At 42.2% G+C, this 23,833-nt stretch overlaps 1 protein-coding gene across 1 annotated transcript; it reads left to right on the top strand.

The window, feature by feature from the left end:
* On the top strand, positions 1-23,142 carry srek1ip1 (SREK1-interacting protein 1). Its single transcript, XM_078410283.1, has 5 exons — positions 1-87; positions 6,497-6,544; positions 14,757-14,900; positions 17,016-17,091; positions 20,465-23,142. Exons 1-5 carry the CDS (start codon positions 75-77, stop codon positions 20,649-20,651), a joined length of 468 nt encoding a protein of 155 aa, XP_078266409.1. The 5' UTR covers positions 1-74; the 3' UTR covers positions 20,652-23,142.
* The last annotated feature ends 691 nt before the right edge of the window (positions 23,143-23,833 follow it).

The following is a 23,833-nucleotide window of genomic DNA, read 5'->3' as shown; positions in this document are numbered from 1 at the left end:
AAGATATTCAAAGACGCACCAGGAAGAGGAAGCCGATTGGTGACTGCGCACTCGGTTATGAATGGACGTTTCCAATGGCTTTTTCAGGTAAATATAGGGAGTAAATGCAATGCTTTATGCTGTCCATGCAGAACTCTGAATGGTCTAAAACGTTTGGATTATTTAAAGGAAGGGAATATGGTTTAAATTAGATCCTGTGTTCAACGCTTGAAGCAGAAGCTGGCCACTTAGTCAGGATATGGAAACTGCGTTCATCGAGAGAAACCTACCGTATTTTCCTTCCCCGACTTCTGATTTACTTATATGCTCATATATGTTGGTATCCAGAGCGATTTCTGGCTTTGTAAAAGAATAGCAAGAAATAAATATGAATTTCAAACGCCCCTGATTGTTTGACCTATTGCAAAAGTTCAAGAGTGTTTAAGTGTGCCGACTACGGGACGATGAAATTCTTACTTGCAGCTCAACAGGCCCGCAAATGAAATGACACATAGATAATCGAAAGTACAACAAACTAATAACCCTGATACCAGGCAAGCATTACAGTGACAAAACCGAATTCCGTAGTGCAACGTTAATTCATAGTCCACAGTAGACCATTGTTGCTGAGGTTATTGTTGTGTGTGGGCCGCGGACGCCAACAGAATCAATAAGCTCATCAGGAATAGACGCAAAAGCTGGACCTTTTGACTGAAGAAGGTCTCGACCCGAACTGTCACCCATTCCTTCTCTCCAGGGATGCCTGTCCCGTTGAGTTACTCCAGCTTGTTGTGTATATCTTTGGTTTAAACCAGCATCTGCAGTTCCTTCTTTACACAAGCTCATCAGGATTGCTGGCTCCGTACTGGGAGTGGAGTTGGATTCATTTTGGAGGTGGTCTTGGAGGGGAGGATGCTCCTCAAACTGTGGAGCATTTTGGACAATACAATTCACCCCTTCCATGACACACTGGTCAACCTGAGGAGCACTTTCAGCAACAGACTGGTTCCACCAAGATGCAGCACAGAACGCCACAGGAGATCCTTTTTTCCTGTGGCTATCAAACTAAAAATCCTCCCCCTTCTGTGGTCGGATAAGGTAGACTGACGTCCCTTTCTCCCCCCCTCCCCAATCTTTGCACATCCCCAATCTTGACTCTTGAATGGTGACGTAGGTCCACAGACCAATGTGTCTGTGTACTGCACTTCAATAAGGATATGGTGACTTTAATTCTTGAGTGGGATTGACATAGATGAAAAGTTGCCCACGTGTCCCATGAATAGCTCCATTCCAGCAGTTAATAGGGAAACGTGGGAAGTGAGGCTGAGAAAAATGCTGGGATGATGATGACATGATTATAGTATAGAAAATGCAGAACAACATCTCCTGGTGTTTCTGGGATAACAGAATGGATAGAATTGGAAAGTCATCAACCTTAATTTTCAGAGAACCTTTACAGGTGAAGTTAAATGATGAGTTTCATTTCCAGATTGAGATTGAAATGGCCATGGGTTTCCAAACATGTTTAATTGAAGATGTGAAAGACAAATGAAATTGTAAAACAATAAAATGAGGTCGAAAGGGTAACATGAAGACATCTGTTTATCTACCATGAGGTGGGAATGAGATATGTTTGTTGATCTGTGTCTTTGAGATATGTTTGTTGATCTGTCTTTTGGAGATGCATGATTTATAATTGTTATAAAACCATTCTGAAGGAGGAAAATATGCTTAACTGCCTGTAACTGCAAACAACACATCCAAGGGAAATTCTGTATATAAGGAGCAGATGAATCTTTGTTCGGTGAGCAATCTCCTAGATTGATCCCAGTGATCACTGTGTTTGACGCTGTTAAATAAAGTCTTGACTGCTTTGCCAGATCTTTATGGTGTGTTTTAAGACCAGTTAGTCTGACATCAGTGGTGGGGGAGATGCTGAAGTCAATTATAAAAGGCAAAATTGCAGAGCATTTGGATAGCAGTAACAGGATCGTTCTAAGTCAGCATGGATTTACGAAGGGTAAATCATGCTTGACTAATCTTCTGGAATTTTTTGAGAATGTAACTAGGAAAATTGACAGGGGAGAGCCGGTGGATGTGATGTACCTCGACTTTCAGAAAGCCTTCGACAAGGTCCCACATGGGAGATTAGTGGGCAAAATTAGAGCACATGGTATTGGGGGTAGGGTACTGACATGGATAGAAAATTGGTTGGCAGACAGAAAGCAAAGAGTGGGGATAAATGGGTCCCTTTCAGAATGGCAGGCAGTGACTAGTGGGGTACCGCAAGGCTCGGTGCTGGGACCGCAGCTATTTACAATATACATTAAAGACTTGGATGAAGGGACGGTGGCGCAGCGGTAGCACAGCGGTAGAGTTGCTGCCTTATAGCGAATGCAGCGCCGGAGACTCGGGTTCGATCCTGACTTCGGGCGCCATCTGTACGGAGTTTGTACGTTCTCCCAGTGACCTGCGTGGGTTTTCTCCGAGATCTTCGGTTTCCTCCCACACTCCAAAGATGTACAGGTATGTAGGTTAATTGGCTGGGCAAATGTAAAGATTGTCCCTAGTGGGTGTAGGATAGTGTTGAGTGTGCGGGAATCGCTGGGCGGTGCGGACCCGGTGGGCCGAAGTGCCGGTTTCTGCGCTGTATCTCTAAATCTAATCAGTCACGACTATTAGCAAATTTGCAGATGATACAAAGCTGGGTGGCAGTATGACTTGGACAGGTTGTGTGAGTGGGCGGATGCATGGCAGATGCAGTTTAATGTGGGTAAGTGTGAGATTATCCACTTTGGTGGTAAGAATAGGAAGGCAGATTATTATCTGAATGGTGTCAAGTTAGGAAAAGGGGACGTACAACGACATCTGGGTGTCCTAGTGCATCAGTCACTGAAAGGAAGCATGCAGGTACAGCAGGCAGTGGATGGAATGTTGGCCTTCATAACAAGAGGAGTTGAGTATAGGAGCAAAGAGGTCCTTCTGCAGTTGTACAGGGCCCTAGTGAGACCGCACCTGGAGTACTGTGTGCAGTTTTGGTCTCCAAATTTGAGGAAGGATATTCTTGCTATTGAGGGCGTGCAGCGTAGGTTTACTAGGTTAATTCCCGGAATGGCGGGACTGTTATATGTTGAAAGACTGGAGCGACTAGGCTTGTATACACTGGAATTTAGAAGGATGAGAGGGGATCATATCGAAACATAAGATTATTAAGGGGTTGGACACGTTAGAGGCAGGAAACATGTTCCCAATGTTGGGGGAGTCCAGAACCAGGGGCCACAGTTTAAGAATAAGGAGTAGGCCATTTAGAACGGAGATGAGGAAAAACCTTTTCAGTCAGAGAGTTGTAAATCTGTGGAATTCTCTGCCTCAGAAGGCAGTGGAGGCCAATTCTTTGGATGCATTCAAGAGAGAGCTAGATAGAGTTCTTAAGGATAGCGGAGTCAGGGGAGAAGGCAGGAACGGGGTACTGATTGAGAATGATCAGCCATGATCACATTGAATGGTGGTGCTGGCTCGAGGGGCCGAATGGCCTACTCCTGCAGCTATTGTCTATTGTTTTAAAGTTTTCTTTAACAAAGAAGCTGAAAATAAGGGGGGGGGGCAGAGTTGTGGGGGTTGTGAATGGAGAATTGAAAGAGGAGGGGGCTTAGGATGGGGAATGAGGGAGAGTGGACCTAGGAATAGGGTGTAGATGAGCATATGCCTTTCTGTCCATATGTAGGTGTGCACATGCAAGTACTGAGCCTGCACAACAAAGCTTGGTCTCATATTGTCTTCAACCCCTGACTTTGGATCAAGAACGGAATCTATGAAGATCATGCAGTGGCTGGTGTACCATTCCACATTTACAAGCATTCTCTATTATTTAAAACACGCCGGCATGGTGGCGTAGCAGTTGAACAACTGCCTTATAGCGCCAGACACCGGGTTCAATCCTGACTACGGGGGCTGTCTGTACGGAGTTTTTATGTTCCCCCCGTGACCTGCATGGGTTTTCTCCGAGATCTTTGGTTTCCTCCCACGCTGCAAAGGTGTACAAGTTTGTAGGTTAATTGGCTTGGTATAAATGTAAATTGTCCCTAGTGTGTGTAGGATAGTGCTTGTGTGCAGGGATCATTGGTCAGTGTGGACTTGGTGGGCCAAAGGGCCTGTTTACACGCTGTATCTCTAAACTAAAGTAAGAGTTAATGGATAGAAAAGGTTTAAAGGGATATGGACCTAACATGGGCAGGTGGGACTATTGTAGATGGGGCATTTTGGTCAGATGAGTAAGTTTGGGCAAATAGTCTGTTACCATGCTGTATGACTAAGATTTAGTTAGTTTAATTTAGTTAGAATAGTTTATTATTGTCACGTGTACCCAGGTACAGTGAAAACATTTTTATTCAGTGCTATTCAGTCAGAAAGATTATACATGATTCCAATCAAGCCATCCACAATTATAAAGGGTACAATATTCAGTGCAAGATACGGTCCGATAAAGTACGTTTAACGATAATTCAAAGATCTCCAATGAGGCAGATGAGAGATCAGGACTGCACTCTAGCTGGTGAAAGGACGATTCAGCACCCCTCCCAACCCTTCCGAATTTGGCGGAAAGTTTCCGCTTTCTTATTTCATTTCGCCATTCCGATTTCGCATCACATTTTTCCGCAAAACAGTTGGTAATTGCAATTTGTCAATTTGGCCGCTAGAGGTCGCTAGGGGTTCCGCAAGAAATCCCCCCGCGCCCTGGAAGTCTCCCCGAAAATGTGGCACCTAGACTGGGCAAGGCAGCCAATCACAACCTCATCGGGACTTCCATGGCCGATCGGTGGGTTGAATTTGCAACCTGCGGCCGAGGCTCTGGAACTCCAGCCCAGCTGGAGCCAGCACATCTATCCCCATAGCTGACTTCCTTGGACAGCTGAATAAACCAGCAAAGGTTCTGGAACCAAGAGTGCCACAAAATCAGTGGTGGAACTGTAATGAATAACTATTAAATTTAAGTGCAATATTATATATCTATATTAATTAATTAAGACAGGGTTAAAATATAAAACAGCAGAAAAGCCAATTACCATCTTTTTGGGCTGATTATCAATTAATGTGCAAATTTACTTCAACAAGTACTTCCGTATGCTTAGTCGAGTCGCATATATCAACTCTTTCTTCATAACTTAGTCATACATTTAATGACCATTGTTCTTTTATTCAATACCAAGAAAATTGGGATTTGTAAGGAACAAGCAAAATAGAAAAAACAAAACAAAACAATTTTTTCTTTGTGTTGCAAAAAGTATCTCTGTTCAATAACCTTTCTATAAATAGCAGAATATACTCATGATAGGCCTGACATTGTACATGTAGTCCAAGAACAACAGACTGTTGGAACTAATAGTAGTTTTTCACACATGAATGTAGCACAATGCGTACACGCATTTGCCGTGCATATCTATTTTTTTTGCTGAAAAGTTGCATTACGTGCCATATTACGAATTTTGATGTAAAATTCTGAATTTTGGACATTAAAATTATGAATTTGTAAAATTAAATGTTGGGAGGTCTGGTTCAGTTGCCTGATAAGTGAGTGCAAGTAACCCTTGACCCTGAGGGACTGCCTTTGAAGAAGAAGATAACTTTGACTGTGTTTCTGAAATACTCCATTGTCTGTGAAGTTCTTGAATATCATGAGACTGTGAATGACATTATGTATATTCAGATCCTGTCTTTTTGCAAATGACAATTAAAGATGCAACTAAATAAAACAGGATGGGGGCTGCGCCTAACGGCTGCGGCTCTCTGGCAGTCTCTTTGTCTTTTTTTTGTGTGTGTCGGTGTTGGGATGGTTTTTGTTTCTGTTTTTGGCTGTGTATGTGTGGGGGGTGTGGGGGGGGGGTGGGGTGGGATGGGGGAAACCTTTCTTTTATTGGGTCTCTTCCCCGGGGCGCAGCTCGGCCGCGGGGCCTTCCATCGCCCGCGGGGCCTTCCAGCTCGGCCGCTGGACTTAACATCGCCGGCGCGGCTCAGCCGCGGGACCTAACAGTGCCCGGCGCGGCTCGGCCGCGGGGCCTTCCATCGCCCGATATGGCCGCGGGACGGTTCAGTGCTCGGTGCGGCTCGGCCGCGGGGCCTTCCATCGCCCGGTGCGGCTCGGCCGCTGGACTTAACATCGCCGGCGCGGCTCGGCCGCGGGACGTTTCAGTGCCCGGTGTGGCTCGGCCGCGGGGCCTTCCATCCCCTTGCGGGGGCTGTGCGTGTCGGTTGCCTCGGTAGGGGTCGAGCTGCCTGTCCGTGGGCACGGGGGGGAAGAGAGTGGAAGTTTTGTTGCCTTCCATCACAGTGAGGGGGTGTTTGGAGTCACTGATGGATGTTGGTGTTGGGGTCGTGTGTCCTGTGTTCTTTTCTTTTTTGCTGTGTCTTGTGACTGCTGAAATTTCGTTCGGTATTTATACCGAATGACAATAAAGTTCTGTTATGTTATGTTATGTTATGGTTGAGATATCATTTATAATTTTTAAATAATTTATTTCAGGTCCAAATAAAGACAGTATCCGAGCAGGATGCAAGAAGTGTGGATATCGTAAGTAGTAAACATTGAGAGTTATTAAACACTGCTCAGAGAGGACTTTTTGCTAGGCCTCCGTCTTATTGTTGAACTTCTGAATCCATTGTTTTGTTGTGCATTTCTGTGTTGTTGGGTTGTTTGCTGGTTTGGATTTTGTACTTTGTATAAGAAATAACAATTATAAATACAATTGAATTATTTCCCACTGACATGATGACAAGTTAGAGTTTACTACTTATTGTAAATAATCAAGGTTAGTGTATGTGCAGTACACAATATATTAATTTGCTGCACCTTGGTTTAACTTTTATATAAATCTAAAATGGTTTTTATTTTTGTGCACAAGGTATATTTCCATCAATATGCCAAATTTAGAGTGCAATTATTCAAATCACTGTTTAACTGACATTCCAAGATAAAATACAGTCACACTCTGTGTTTTGTTCAGATGATATATATAATTTTTTTAATGGATGCTATAGGGACTGAGATTAATTTTGTATGTTGAGGAATATGACACAATGTTTGATTAATTTATGTAAAGGCTTATAAGAATGATGGAGATTAAGGCATTATCAATGAACACACTGACTGTGAATAAAATTGAAACTTTCTATGCAATACTCAAAAATCACAATAAGCAAGTTCGGTATCTCGATTGAGCATGCGCCGTTCATAGGTCGCGGGGGCTAAACATTCTCGCCGGCTGAATTGCTGAATTCCTGCGTTTCATCCGTATTTTCCAGTTTTGCTTTGCAGAGGTAAGAAAATACTGCTTAAAAAAATAATTAATTACCAGTATTTATGGTTTAATTTGTAACCCGCAATGAAGCACCAAGCGTGGGGATTTTTTAACGTGTAAGAAGGAGCTGTAGACGCTGGTTTACACCAACGATAGACATGAAATGCTGGAGTAACTCAGTGGGACAGGCAGCATCTCTGGAGAGAAGGAATGGCTGAGGTTTCAGGTCGAGACCCTTCCTGTAGGGTCTCGACCTGAAACGTCAACCGTTCCTTCTCTCCAGAGATTTGGCCTGATATATTCGTAACAGCGATTGCAGCAAAACGGCGGACCGTAGCGCGACGGTTTTCGCACCGCCTCAATCGCCAATCTCGCGCTCGCTCGGCCGTGATATTTTCATTTAATTTGGTCGCGTGTTTTTTAAGTTACAGAGGTTTTAAAGCGCTGCCCCCCCCCCCTTTTTCAGGGGGGCGCTGCGGTGCAGATTTAGTTTTCAGCTTGTGGCTTGTGACGGCTACATTGTTTCGAAAAGTTTCCAGAAAAGGATTTAGTTTTCAGCTTGTGACGGCTACATTGGTTCGAAAAGTTTCCAGAAAAGCACTGATTGTTTTGTTATTGTAAGTCAAGTCAAGTCAAGTCAAGTCAATTATATTTGTATAGCACATTTAAAAACAACCCATGTTGACCAAAGTGCTGCACATCTGATTAGGAAAAAAAAAAAAAAAAAGAGGGTTATAGTGGTCACTTGACATACACAGATCAGGAGGACGGGCCCAACGGGCACACTTGGAGAGTAAGAGTGGGGCTGGGGGAGGAGGGAATGGGGGGTGTGGGGACGGGCCCAACGGGCCCGCTTTGAACGGGCACACTTGTTCTAGTATAATACTAAAACTCAGATCTTTTGTATATTTTTTTTTGTGGTTTGGCCTGATATATTCGTAACAGCGATTGCAGCAAAACGGCGAACCGTAGCGCGACGGTTTTCGCACCGCCTCAATCGCCAATCTCGCGCTCGCTCGGCCGTGATATTTTCATTTAATTTGGTCGCGTGTTTTTTAAGTTACAGAGGTTTTAAAGCGCTGCCCCCCCCTTTTTCAGGGGGGCGCTGCGGTGCAGATTTAGTTTTCAGCTTGTGGCTTGTGACGGCTACATTGTTTCGAAAAAGGATTTAGTTTTCAGATTTAGTTTTCAGCTTGTGATGGCTACATTGTTTCGAAAAGTTTCCAGAAAAGGATTTAGTTTTCAGCTTGTGACGGCTACATTGTTTCGAAAAGTTTCCAGAAAAGCACTGATTGTTTTGTTATTGCAAGTCAAGTCAAGTCAATTATATTTGTATAGTCAAGTCAAGTCAAGTCAATTTATTTGTATAGCACATTTAAAAACAACCCACGTTGACCAAAGTGCTGCACATCTGACTAGGAAAAAAAAAAGAAACATACAGTGGCAGGCAGCCAAACACAACGGCGCGGCCATCTTGAACAAAATGTTAATTCAATCACCCACAGTCCAACAATAAAAGCACTAAACAGGCACCCAAATTACCCAACCCCAAAAACCCCCCAAAACACAGTCCAACAATAGAAGCATTAAATAGGCATTCAAATCACACACCCCAAAACCCCCAAAAACACAGTCCAACAATAAAAGCATCAAACAGGCACTCAAACCACCCAACCCCAAAAACACACAAAAAAGAAACATCCATCAAAGAAACATCCATCACAGTGAGTCTCCTCCAGTCCTCTCCTCACTGTGATGGAAGGCCACAATGTCTTTCCCTTCTCCTGCTGTCCTCGCCCGCAGTCAGGTTGTTGTGGTTGCAGGCCGCACCGGACGGTCCACAGCGGGCCAAGCCCAAGGCGCGTCGCAGCCGCTCCCGCAGCCTCCGAAGACGGCCGGCTCCGCCGATGATAAGTCCGATCCGGGGCAGGCGAACACGCTGCTGCCGCTGTTGTTGCACGTCGGGGCGGTCGTGGCTCCCGACATTGAAGCCCCCGCCCAGCAGAGAAATATCCCGCGGCCTATCTTAGGCCGCGCCGGATGGTGAAATGTCCGCACCCCAAGCCCCGCGACCCGGGGCGGGCGAACCCGCTGCCGCTGCCGGAGCTCCCGATGTCGGCATCCACGCGGCCCGAGCCTAAGGCGAGTCGCAGCTGCTCCCGCAGCCTCCGAAGACGGCCGGCTCCGGTGGTGGTAAGTCCGATCCGCGGGCTCTGTGAACCAGAGCCCTGGAGGCCGCCAGCTCCAGGAGTTGGGCCGATGGTAGGCCGCAGCAGGAACGGAGACACGGCCCAGAAAACAAAGGTCGGGTCTCCGTTCTGAAGGGACACATATTTACAGTGTTACAGTTTCCCCCTCCCCCCCACATACACACACAGTACACAAACACAAAAACGCCACATCACAACTACAATTAAGACCAAAAAAAAAACCCAACAAAAACACAAACACAAATGGACCGCAGGTGAGCAGCAGCTGCTAGGGCAGTGCCGCCATTTTTTTAATTTTTTATAGCACATTTAAAAACAACCCATGTTGACCAAAGTGCTGCACATCTGATTAGGAAAAAAAAAAAAAAGTGAGCTATAGTGGTCACTTGACATTGCAAGTCAAGTCAAAACAACCCATGTTGACCAAAGTGCTGCACATCTGATTAGGAAAAAAAAAAAAAAGTGGGCTATAGTGGTCACTTGACATACACAGATCAGGACGGGCCCAACGGGCACACTTGGAGAGTAAGAGTGGGGCTGGGGGAGGAGAGAATGGGGGGTGTGGGGACGGGCCCAACGGGCCCGCTTTGCTAGTATACTATTAAAACTCAGATCTTGTGTATATATTTTTTTTGGGTTTGACCTGGTATGCGCGTAACAACGGTTTCTCGGATTTCGTCAAAACGGTGAACCGTAGCGCCACGATTTTTGCACCACCTTAATCACCACGCGGTTATCTGCTGGAAAATTATTTTTTATTTAATTCGGTCGCATGTTTTTTAAGTTACAGAGGTTTTAAAGCGCTCCCCCCCCCCCCCCCCCCTAATTTATAGGGGGCGCTGTGGTGCGGATTTATTGAAGGTCTTCAGCTTGTGATGTCACAATGCCCCTGTGAGATGAGCTCGAGCTGACCCCCCTCCCCCCCCCTTCAGCGTGTGATGTCACAATGGACAAGCAGCTGCTATTGGGTGTCTACTCTTTACAAATTTACATCTTTTTATTTTTAACCTTTTTTTTCAAGGTCTTCAGCTTGTGACGTCACAATGCTTGTGTGAGATGGGTTCTACATTGTTGCGAAAAGCAGCTGGATTGTTTTTTAAAGTTGTGTTTTTTATTGCAAGTCACTTAACATACACAGATCAGCATGGGGCCCCTATGCTCGTGGGCCACCGGGGCAAGTGTTTTGAAAAAAGAAAGGGGAGGTCCCCCTTCCCCCCTCAACCCCTTCCTCCCCACTCCTTCCCACCTCCATCCCCACTCCCTCCCCCCCTCCTCCCCAACTCCCTCACCATCCCTCCCCACCTCCCTCACCCCTCGGGGACGGGCCCAACGGGGAAAGAGGGGTACTGGGAAAAGGGGAGGTCCCCCTCCCTCACCCTTCCCCCGCCCCTCCCCCTCCCTCCCCCCTACCCCCCTCCCTCCCCTCTCCCTCCCTCCCCCCCCTCCCTCCCCCTCCCCTCCTCCCTCCACACCTCCCTCCTCCCTCCCTCCCCCTTCCCTCCCTCCCCTCCTCCCGGTTACAATGGAAACCCTACGAGGACGGGCCCAATGGGGAAAGAGGGGTACTGGGAAAAGGGGAGGTCCCCCTCCCTCCCCCCTTCCCCCCTCCCCTCCCCCCCTCCCTCCCCTCTCCCTCCCCCCTCCCCTACCCTCCCCCCTCCCCTACCCCTCCCTCCCCCTCCCCCCTACCCCCCCTCCCTCCCCTCTCCCTCCCCTCTCCCTCCCCCCTCCCCCCCATCCCTCCCCCTCCCCTCCTCCCTCCCTCCCCCTTCCCTACCCACCACTCCCCTCCCGGTTACAATGGAAACCCTACGAGGACGGGCCCAACGGGCACACTTGTGCTAGTAATCCATTAAAAGTATCTTCAGTTTTTTTCCCCAGATCTAATCCAATGCTTTTCAAATAATATATTAAGCATTTTAATATTTTTTGCACGTTTAAGGTACAATTTAAACAGGCTGTTGATCATGTAGTATGCAGCAGGATTTGGTATGGATAGTGATGAGTATCATTCATGCCCTTAAATTGCTTGACAATAATCATCTGCAACCTGGGAGAGTCTACCTTTTGACATCCAATGACATTACCATTGGCAAGTCCTCCACCATCAATGCCTAGGGTCACCAATGACTAGTCACAGAAATACTGGATCTAAAAGAACAGGTCAGGGTTGGGTTATTCAGCAGCAGGTGGCTCACCTGATGCCCAAAGTCCCTATAACTTCTAGAAGGCACAAGGCAGTAGTGTGATGGAATATTGTCTGTTCACGTGCATCAGAGCAGCTCCCACACCACAGCACTCAAGAATCACTATCATTAGTAAAAGCAGCCTACTTGATTGATACCCCATCTGCCACACGTTAACTTTATTCCACCATCAACATGCAAGGGTGCATTTATAAAATGAGCTGCAGTCACTCACCTGACAGATCCTGACAAAGCTGAGACTTCTACCACCAAAAATACAATAACTTAAAGCATATGGAAATGTTAACTTTTCTATCTGTCATAAATCCTTCATCGGTGGGGCTTCATCCGTATTTTCCAGTTTTACTTCATAGAGGTAAGAAAATACTGCTTTAAAAAATATTAATTCGGTGTATTTATGGTTAATTTGTACAAAACTACGATGATTTTGTAGGTCTTATTGATTTATGCTTCGGTGAGTGAGCGAGATCATTACGATTTTCTTTTGCTCTTCGTGCAGCGATCAGACAGCTGCAGAGGTCAGCATCCAGTGGAGCGGTTTGTCTGATCAAACCCTCCCTATAATATCACCTACTAAACACAAAATACTGGAGTAACTTACCGGGACAGGCAAAATCTCTGGAGAGAAGGAACGGTTGACGTTTCAGGTCGAGACCCTACAGGAAGGGTCTCGACCTGAAACCTCAGCCATTCCTTCTCTCCAGAGATACTGCCTGTCCCACTGAATTACTCCAGCATTTCATGTCTATCTTTGGTGTAAACCAGCGTTCAACTCCTGGAGTTCTCTACCTAACTGCATGTTGGGAGTATTTTGCCTGAAATTAGTTCATTAGTTCTAGAAGGTGGCTCACTGTTACCTTCACAAGAACTTTTAGGGATAGGTAACATATGCTGGACTTGACAATGGTGCCCAGATCCTGTAAAATGGATTTTTAACAAGAGAACCAGAGAGAGAAAAGAAGGTATCAGAGAAAGCCTGAAGGAAAGAGAAGGAACAGAGAGCAGGGAAGGAGTTGGAAGAAAAAGGGACGGATTTGTAATGAACTTGAGAGCTCAGATGAGTTTTAATTTCAGAATATTTTGCAGCACAAAAACATGTCTCAGCTGTTTGATTAACGTGTCCAATTTAGGTTCACATCCCTGTCATTTCCTTGTAAATCTTACCTGTATAAATTATTACCCTTTGTGGACACATCCAAATGACTTTGTATGTGTTTCCCTCATATGATTCCATCACCCATTTTGGTCATATATTTTGATCTTAATCTCCCCATTTAAAATGTCTCCCCATTTCCTTCCTGGTTCATTTATCAGTAATTTAAATATATGACCTATTTGCCAGAGGAAATAAATTATCTTTTCATGCTCTATGAAAACTGTTGTTAATTTTGAATTCCTCTATTAGGTCTTTTGTTAAACATTTCTGCCGTGAGGAGAATAAACCCAATTTCTCCAAACTCACCACATGACTGAATAGTCTGTACAGAACTTTGACATCTTTCCAAAGGCGTGATGCTATGAATTGTACATACTGTTCTGCCTGAAGCTAAATCAGAGGTTTGTTCAGGTTATTATGAGTTTCATGTTTTTGTACTCAGCGCCACTATTTACAAAACCAAGTATCCTATTCTTAAGGATACAAAAATATCCTTTGTATAATGTGTCATATATTGAAAAAAAAATTAAATAGGTACTCATGTCTTCTACTTCAGCACCTCTCTCAATTTAGGTCATTGTGAATCCCATCTTGTTTCACCAGAAATGAATCATTTAACACCACATTAATTTGCACCTGCGACTGCTTGGATCCTCCTGAAATCGTGCTCCCCTTTAATCATTTTCAGGCTTCAAAATTGTAAATCATATTCTCAAGCCAAGTGCTTCTAAGTACAATAAAAAACAGTAGTTCTAGCGCTGAACCCATGGGACTCCACAGCAGTTTTCTGCAGTCAAAAGAGCATCCATTCAAAAATGTTTTTTACGTTGTATCCTTTGGCTATTTTTGTAACTAAATTACTTTTGCCCAAGGTGGATCTCTGCTCATGTGGAACGTGTTTAGTACTGCAACAGAGTGCCTGCGTAGAAAATGTTCTCCAGTCTTGGACTGGAACTTGAATCAACAATCTTTTTAAAAACAAAATGTGCAAACAGCATTAGTTACCCTTGAACCAAACATTTCAGAAGGCTGGAACTGGTTGAGTAATCAACAAGTTGCATATTTTATTAAATATGCAGACTTTTCAAAAATAAATTGTCAGGGTGTCCATGCAGAGGAGACTGCTTCAGTTCGCATGATAAAGATACTGAATTATTTTATAGAGTTACTCAGTGTAGAAACATGCCCTTTGGCCCGAATCTTCCATGCAGACCGAGATGACCCATTTAAGCTAATTCAGTTTGCCCGAGTTTGGGTCATATCCCTCTAAACCTTTCCTATCTATGTTCTTGGATAAAAGTTCTAAGACTTGTGAGGATTGTGAGAAAGTGTGACCATATCGGAACAATGTCTTCCAGGAGGATATGCTGCCTTTGTCTCCTAAGCATAGATATTGAAAGTTTCAGAGATGCTCCTGAAAAACCCTGTATCCTGAATGATGCAGTGTAACTATGGGACACTGTTGGTGAAATGGTAGATGTTTTGAAATAGTGGATGGAACATGTGGCAGGTGTCAATCAAGCTTCTTGAGTATTATAGCAGCACCATTCTAACCAAATGCAGTGTATTATTTTACATTTGGGAGTTGGAATGTGAGAGACTAGGAGCGATATCACCACCTTCTGACCTGCTTTTCCATCTATTGTATTACTGTGACTGATACTGTTATTTCTTGATCAGTGGTGATCCCAAGATATTGATGATGGAAATGTCCAGGACTAGACTCTCCCTTAATCACTTGTATAGCCGAATGCTATTGCCAGTAAGCAGCCATAACCTGAATGGTATTTAGGTTTTTCTGCATGGGAACAAGGCTTTGTTTTCTTCACCAAATTGTGAATAGAATGAAACGATGGTAGCTGTTACCGATCCTAGTTTCTTTATATAATAAAGATTTATGTTATGCTTCCAGCCGGCCATCTAACTTTTGAATGTCGAAATTTCGTCCGTGTGGATCCTCAAAAAGACATTGTTCTAGATGTCAGTAGTACCAGCAGTGAAGATAGTGAGGAGGAAGAGGAACTTCAGCAGCTGCAGGATATTATTAACAAAAAGGGTATGCCATTTCACTTTGTTATTTGAATTTGAAAAGTTATTGTAATTTCCTACGTATTTTAAATATTCCATCTCAATGCTTGTGTTTCATTGGAAGGCAAGCAGAATGATATAACTGAATGCCTTGCACCATATTTATAGAATTACCTTGTAAAGGCCTTTGAGAAGGTACAAAAAGATATATAGTATGGTTTTAGAAACCCAAAATAGGGTGAAAATTAACAATCAATAAAGATCAGTTCGCAGAACCCAGACCATGATAAAAATACAGGGCAATTAATTGCCACAGTCTTTATACAACATGATGTATGTATGGAATGACTACTGGATTCTTAAACCATTTCATGTAAACTGCAAGTGAAGAAAGGGTTAATGTTTTTAAAAATTACATAAACAGTTTGAGCAAAACAAGACCATCTAAGTGATCCTAAATCAATGACTGTGTTTGGAAAACAAAAAACCTGCAGATGCTGGAAATCTAATATAAAAATAGAAAATGGTGGAAATATTGAACAGGGTGAGCAGCATCTATAGAGCGTGACAAAGAGAGTTAAGATTTTGGATCCATTAAATATGTGCTCTGTATCATTCATGTGAATGAAACTTGTGTTCATGTGATTAATCTATTTCTAGTTCAACTTGATGTAGGGAAATGCAGAACCTTTAACTTTGCATGTGTTTTTGTTCTATATACTTTTATCTAATAGTTTAGTTCATATTCCTCATTTTTCAAATATTTTAGAAGACGATGCAAAAACCACAACTACACAATCAGAACCATATTTTCACACCTACACAAATCAAATTCTTTAAAATAATCAAATACTATATGAATAATAATATGGTAGTGCTGTTCATGGAACATGTGAATGCCAAATTTAAGCCATAAAATGTATACCTGTTCATTGCAATGAAAGTCAATATGCAGGTGTACTATTAATGTTATTACTGCTTTATTGAGAACAACATAATAGGCAAAATATGTGTAGGAAGGAACTACAAATGCTGGTTGAAACCAAAGATAGCCACAACAACCTGGAGTAACCCAGCCGGTCAGACAGCATCTCTGGAGAAAAAGAATAGGTGACGTTTTGGGTTGAAACCCTTCTTCAGACTGAGAGTTACTCCAGCGTTTTGTATCTTTCTTCAGGCAAAATAGGTATTCATGCTAATTAGATACAGCAGTTTGTTTGATCAGTTGTCTTGTTGGAAATCGGCCACTTCACTGTAATTTTTTTTTTTTAAGTATGTTCTCCACCCAGCTTTTTCTGTGCAATTTTTAAAATGTAAATTATTAATTTTGCAAATACCTTGAGCAATCCAAACTCTCAAAACATATAATTTCTTCAATTTATCTTCAGTCAATTTAAAAAAAAGAATTGGTAGATAAATTTCCTTAGCTGTATGGTGCAATTAAAAAGAATTGATGCCCTGCCCTTTGCAGAACCTACCTATATAACGTCTACAAGTATGCAAATGTTGTCACATATTTGATGCCTCTGAAGTCTATAAGCTTTCGACCACAGTTGTATGTGAATACCTGTGAGTGCATCTTGAAAATCCATGTTTTATTTCTGTCTGCACAGCTTAATTATATAATAAAAACAAACTACTCGGCTGGTCAGGCTGCATCTGTGGGAAGAGGGACATTGTTCTGAGGGAGGGTCTTCAACTTGAAATATTAACTGTCTTTTTTCCCACAGGTGCGTCCTGACCTATTTCCAGCATTTTCTTTTATTGTTTAAGAAATCTAGCATGTGCAATTTTATTTGATTTTTCACTTAACAGCCATTTATTGAGATAATATATTTTGGTTTATCAGATCTTTATTGTCTACAAAAACCTATTAAACGTGGCACATATTAACCAATTTCCCCCAACGCCAGTCAACAGTAGTTTGCAACATGTTGGGAAGCAAAGAACGTGGATTGGAGTGGGATTATAGAATTGGGATAGATTAAATACAGCGAGTGTGAGAAGACAGAATAAGTGGGTTTAATAAATTTTGGAGCAAAAATAAAATGAGCAATAAGATCAATTCTTTCCATTTAAGATGTGAAACATTCGGTTTTCTAGGTTATTTAATTTAATATGTTTCCTCTGCTAATTCTCGTAGAATCAAAACCAGATGATGAAAAGAAAGACCATCACAAGAAGAAAAGGAAAGAGAAGAGAGATGAATGCAAAAAACGGTAAAATGCTGGTGAATGGAGAGAAAATATATGTAATAAACAATATAATTCTCACAAATGATCTCAACAGTCAAAATAAACTATATTTGATAGATCACAATGACTATCGATTAAATCTTCAAAGCGATGTAACCAAAATAAGAATTGCTTCTTGCCGTTTTTAATTCCATAAGATGACGTCAAAGAAATTACCAACAAAAAAGATATTTTCATTTTATACTGGAATCTCTGAAGAACTCTTGTTACATTGGTGATTTCCCATTTTGTATCATTTCCGTTACTTTCTAACTGAATCAAATCTTTATTAAAAGGGTTTTCGATTAAAATTAAACAAACGAGAGGATGGAGATTTAAGTTATTGCAATTTTATAAATTGTTAAATTCTATGTGTATGCCATTAATTATGCAAGGTTTAAAACCATTAAATATTAAAATGTTTTACAAATTAAAATTAACGATCATTTTCTATGTTCACTACAAATTCGGTGCTGTTGCGCTAGCCCCTAGACCAGATCAGTATAACGCACCAAGTGAATCAATAAAACAAAATGTAATGTAGTTTCAACATATTTTGGGTCCTATTTTATATTTTGTCAGTTCAAATCAGTATCATAAACACCTTAATCTAATTCTCCCTGTTCCTGATATTAGCCTGGTTCATACGTATTTATAATGCAAACACACAATACTTTTTAAGTAATCGTCATTGTTGAAGAGTTAAATACAGGTGGATTAAAACAGTGGGGACTTGAATGCAAGGCCTCTCCCTTAACATGAAAACAGTAGTCTGAGTTATCCAGTCTCTAGTGTTCACAAGTTATAAGAGTAGAATTAGGCCATTCTGCCGATCAAGTCTACTCCGCCATTCAATCATGGCTGATCACTGCCTCTTAATCTCATTTTCCTGCCTTCTCCCCATGACACCCATTCTAATCAAGAATTTGTCTATCTCTGCCAAAAAATATCCACTGACTTGGCCTCCACAGCCCTCTGTGACAGTGAGTTCCACAGATTCACTACTCTCGGACTAAAGTTCCTCCTCACCTCCTTTCTAAAAGGGCACCCTTTAATTCTGAGGCTATGACCTCGGGTCGTAGCCTCTCCCACCAGTGGAAACATCCTTTCCACATCCACTCTATTGCCTTTCATTATTCTGTTAGTTTCATTGAGGTCCCCCCTCAACCCTCTAAACTCCAGCAAGTAGAGGCCCAGTGCTGTCAAACGCTCATCAAATGCCTCTTCGTTCGTGTCCATCATCCATGTTTCAAATGTTACATCACTGTCATCGTCCATCCTGAAAAGGGAGCAAGCTTCCGGCGACACTCAGTGGGAGCCATCACTTGTACAATAGATGATGGTGGTAGCAGAATTAGCTTAGGAGGCTTCCAGCCCCGCGATGTGGGCGCTTCTGCTTTGGGGCCATCAAATGCTAACCCACTCATTCCAGGAATCATTCTTGTAAACCTCCTCTGGATCCTCTCAATAATTTGCTCACAGTACTCCAAATGTGGTCTGACCAGTGCCTTATAGAGCCTCAACATTACATCTCTGTTTTTGTATTTCAGTCCTCTTGATATAAATGTCAGCATTGAATTTGCCTTCTTTACTACCGATTCGACTTGCAAATTTACTTTTTGGAAGTCCTGCACCAGCACTCCCAAGTTCCATTGCACTGATTTCTGGATTCTCTCCATTTAGAAAAGAATCTACGCCTTTATCCTTATTACCAAAATGCATGACTCTGCACTTTGCTATACAGAATTTCATCTGTCACTTCTCCGCCCACTCTCCTAACCTGTTTGCAGAGTCCTTGCTTCCTCTACACTCCCTGCCCCTCCGCCTATCTTAGCATCATCTGCAAACTTGGCCACAAAGCCTTCAATTCCCTTATCCAAATCATTAATATACAGCATGAAGAGAAGTGGCCCCAGCACCGACCCTTGCAGAACTCCACTAATCATTGGCAGCCAACCTGAAAGAGCGCCTTATATTGCAACTCTTTGCCCTCAGCCTGCGGCACCTTATCGAAGTCCTTCTGAAAATCTAGGTAAACAACATCTACATCCTCCCCTCTGTCCTGCTATTAATTTCCTCAAAGAACTCCAGTAGATTTGTCAGGCAAGATCTTCCCTTCACAAAACCATACTGACTTTGGCCTATTTTATCGTGAACTTGTAATTACTGCGTAACCTCATCCTTTATAATCGAGTCTAAAATCTTACCAACCACCAAAGTCAGACTCACGGGCCTATGGTTTCCGCTCTTCTGCTTTGCTCCCTTCTTGTACAGCGGGGTGATATTTGCAATTTTCCAATCTTCAGGAACCACTCCTAACTAGTATTTCTTGAAATATCACAACAAATGCCCCCTCGATCTCTTGAAGCCACCTCGTTCAGAACCCTGGTGTGCAGTCCATCTTGTCCAGGTGACTTATCCATCTTCAGACCTTTCAGTTTCCCTAGCACCTCCTCAGTAATCGCCACTCCACTAACTTCCACCCCGGATTGCAGGCACACTGCTGGTGTCTTCCACTGTGAAGACTGATGCAAAAAAGTTATTCAATTCCTCTGCCATTTCTTGATTTCCCATTATCACTTCTCCTGCATCATTCTCCAGCGGCCCAATGTCCACTCTTGCCTCTTTTTTACTCTTTATATATCTGTAGAAACTCTTGCTATCTTATTTTATATTATTGGCTAGCTTACATTTGTACTTCGTCTTTTCTCTCAGTATTGTCCTTTTAGTTATCTTTTGTTGTTCTTTAAAAACATCCCAATCCTCTGGCTTCCCACTAATCTTTGCAATGTTATATGCCTTCTCCTTTGCTTTTATGTTGTCCTTTCTTCTCCCTTGACAATCATGGTTGTCTTATTCTCCCCCTGGAATCATTCTTCCTCTTTGGACGGAAATGATCCTGCACCTTCCGAATTATCCGCAGTCATTCCTACCATTGCTGCTCTAAAGTAATTCCTACTAAAGCCCATTTCTAGTCAATCTTTGCAAGCCCCTCCCTCAGGCCTCACTTGTAGAATGTATAATGTTGTCCTTGAATATTTAGCTTCCATTTCCGATCCTCTTGTAGCCAATTCTCCGTAATGCCTACATCATACCTACCAATTTCCCACTGTGCTCCAAGCTCATCCACTTTGTTCCTTATGCTATGTGCACTCAGATATAACACTTTCAATTCGGTGTTTGACCACCCCTCCTCTCACAACCATCCTGGCTTTACTTGATCTTGTTCTGAATGGAGCCATAACAACTAAGAACTGGAAATACTATTGCTGCATTAGCAGGCCGATCATCTTGTATTACCATGGATAACATTAAAAAATGCAACTGATGTTTAATTAAATATGTTTGATTTCCTCAGATCTCGTTCATCCAGTGAAGACAGAAGTGAGAAAAGGAGCAAGAAACAAACTGTTCTTAAGAAGAAAAAGAAAACTAAGAAAAGAAAGCACAAGCATCACCAAAAAGTGAAGGAGAAAAAAGATCGTACTTCTCCTTCATCTTCATCTTCATCAGAAAGTTCTAGTTCCTCTTCAAATGGTGATTAATGCTGTACAGTGTTGGAGTCCCATATCTGTGCTGGAAAGCAGTTTGTTTTTAAACGCTTTTCATCATAGAGAAAAAGGCTTCTGTTTTCATGAATACTTCTTTCTTTATTAGAGATGTTGGCAAATTGTCTCAATTTGTGGTCAATATATATTTTACTTCATTGGAAATTTTGTTTATAATTTGCTTTTTATGCTGAACTTTACATGGAAAAGATTCAGACAGTTCTTAATATCATTTGTTGAAAATTCAAATGGCTGTTACCAATGAAGCATTATCAAGATAGCATTTGTATCTTTTGATACCTCGAGATCAATATTTGATTAATTACACAAATTATCTGAAACACTCAAATCAATATAACAAAAACATTTAGTGATATTTCAATATTTATATGGATTTTTTTTTTACAGCTTTCCAATACAATCAAAATAGTTACTGGATTTATCTGTGTATATAGAAATATATGAAACCTTTCTTTATATAACAAAGTCTTAGTGCCATTTCTCTCCTTGTTAATACGTATTTCTACAAATATTTCAACTCATTAATATGTAAATCAAACATCTTTCTATAACATATCTTAATTTTTCATGGCCAGGTCTTATTGGTACTTAACAATTGCCATGGAAATAATGAAACAATATGTTTGTGGCGAGACAAAAGATTTTTCTAGTGCCAATCCAGCAATGAATTAATTTCCACTTCTATGTGCAACATAAAAAGAGTCATTGTGACCCATTGTGGCTTTGCTATGGCAATTCAGAATAATTCCACTGCAATTTCCTTTTTTCCTCAAATGTTTATCCATTTCTTTTAAATAACTGAATCTTATCACCCTTACACAGTCATAGTTCTAGATTCCTCCTGCAAAGAAAATATTCTGTGTCCATCCTGTCATTCCTCATTTTATCTTGTCTGTTTCTGTGAGGTTCAGTCTTGTAACAAAACCCTCCATCCCATAGGTCATTCAAATGAATCTCTCCATTGACAGATTACCAGGATAAAGTATGGAATACTTGAGCATTATTTCACCAAGTCCCTGAATGGTTGAAACAAGAGTTCCCTTCATCTGAACACAGGGCAGCACATTGGAACAACTGGTAGAGTTGCTGCCTTATCTTGCCCGAGACCCAGGTTCAATCCTCGCCTCGAGTGCTATCTGTGTGGAGTTTGTGCATTCTCCCCATGTGGGTTTCTTCTGGGTGCTCCGGTTTCCTCCCATTGCCAAAGACATGTGGGTTTGCAGTTTAATTGGCCTTTGTAAATTGCCTCTAATGTATAAGAAGTGAATGAAAAAGTGGGATAACATAGAATCATTGTGAACGGGTGATCGATGGTTGGCATGGACTTGGTAGGTCGAAGGACCTGTTTCCATGCTTTATCACTAAACTAAACTAAACCATCACACTTGCTATAAAGCTCAATAGCCCACTTGCTTTCCTAATTAGTTGCTGTTGTATGTAAAATCTGGTCCATAGGTGTGATTTATTTAAAACTCTTTGGCCTGCTTTTGTGTCTGGAGCTGGCCACTAAGTTCAAAGAAAGTGTTGGCGATCTCTGTTATTTAAATAGATTTTAGATTTAGATTTAGAGATACAGCGCAGAAACAGGCCCTTTGGCCCACTGGGTCCACGCCGCCCAACGATCCCCGCACATTAACACTATCCTACACCCACTAGGGACAATTTTTACATTCGCCCAGCCAATTAAACTACAAACCTGTACGTCTTTGGAGTGTGGGAGGAAACCGAAGATCTCGGAGAAAACCCACGGGGAGACCGTACAAACTCCGTACAGTACAGCACCCATAGTCAGGATCGAACCTGAGTCTCCGGCGCTGCATTCGCTGTAAGGCAGCAACTCTACCGCTGCGCCACCGTGCCGACATTCTCCATTCTTGCATTATTAGTTGTCAAGTATCAGTTCGTAGAGAATTCTGGCATCCTGCAGTGATTACATCATCAGATTGGCCAGGTAAACTCTAAAGAATTTTTAATCGAGCAAGTCAGGCAGGGTAAAGCAGCTTTTTTGGTATATTTTAACAGCTCACGAGAATATAACGTTACTTAAAGTAAAATCTATTATGTTTTGAGATGTATTACTGCATCTGTATGGAAAATTAGAGCTTGAGAATTGGCTAAATAATAATTATGGAATTTTGTAAGTTAAGATTTGCTTAGACCCTATGCATCAAAGATTGGACACAAAGTGCTGGAGTAACTCAACAGGTCGGGGAGCATCTCTGGAGAGCGTAGATAGGTAATGTTTTGGGTCAAAACCCTTCTTCTGACTGGAAGATGGGTCTCGACCCTTCCCAGTTTGAAGAAGGGTCTCGATTTGAAACGTAACGTTTCAATGTTCTCCAGAGGCACTGCCTGACCTGCTGAGTTACTCCAGCACTTTGATGCATATGGTATTGCTTTTTCATCAAACAATGACTTTTCTGTGAATTTTGCTGCAAGACATTTCCAAATAATGTATCTTAGAATTTTGAGCCATCTGAATACTTCATAAAAGTGATTTTTACCCAGGTTAAAATGCACTGTTGATCATCCTAGAGAGACTGCACTCAACAGAAAATTGGACTTGTATCAATCACCATGGCACAGCTGACAATTTGCTAACAACAAATAGTGCACATGATGTCACACACCCCAATGTTACCTCCCTTGTCAGCCAATTACTAGTTTGCTGATTGTGTGGTAAAGAAAGTCACTCAACAAAATGCTCTATTTTAGTAGATGACAGGGCATACACAATTTTTATATTTTTCTCTTTATGGAGGGGGATTTTAAGCAAATATTATCTTCATTTGTGCATTCAGGCTCATGCTCAATGTTCCTGACCTCCACTCCTATGCATGTCATGACTAGATGATACTGGGGGTATGGGGAGAAGGCAGGAACGGGGTACTGATTGAGAATGATCAGCCATGATCACATTGAATGGTGGTGCTGGCTCGAATGGCCTACTCGTGCACCTATTGTCTATTGTCTGCACAAATTGGATCTATTGTATGCAAACTACAACCTTTGCTGATCACTTTCAGAAAAAAATAGACTGATATTATGCAGGGATTGGCAATGACATGTCCATTATATTGCCTATTATCATCCACGCTTTACATGCCACTTCAGCCGCATCAAGTCACAGTCTTTGAGCAAATTGCTTCTGAACTAAA

Source organism: Rhinoraja longicauda, chromosome 1 (genome assembly GCF_053455715.1).
Source record: "Rhinoraja longicauda isolate Sanriku21f chromosome 1, sRhiLon1.1, whole genome shotgun sequence".
In the NCBI taxonomy this organism is placed as follows: Eukaryota; Metazoa; Chordata; class Chondrichthyes; order Rajiformes; family Arhynchobatidae; genus Rhinoraja; species Rhinoraja longicauda.
Note: the sequence above shows the minus strand (reverse complement) of the source record. Positions and strands in the feature narration are given on the sequence as shown.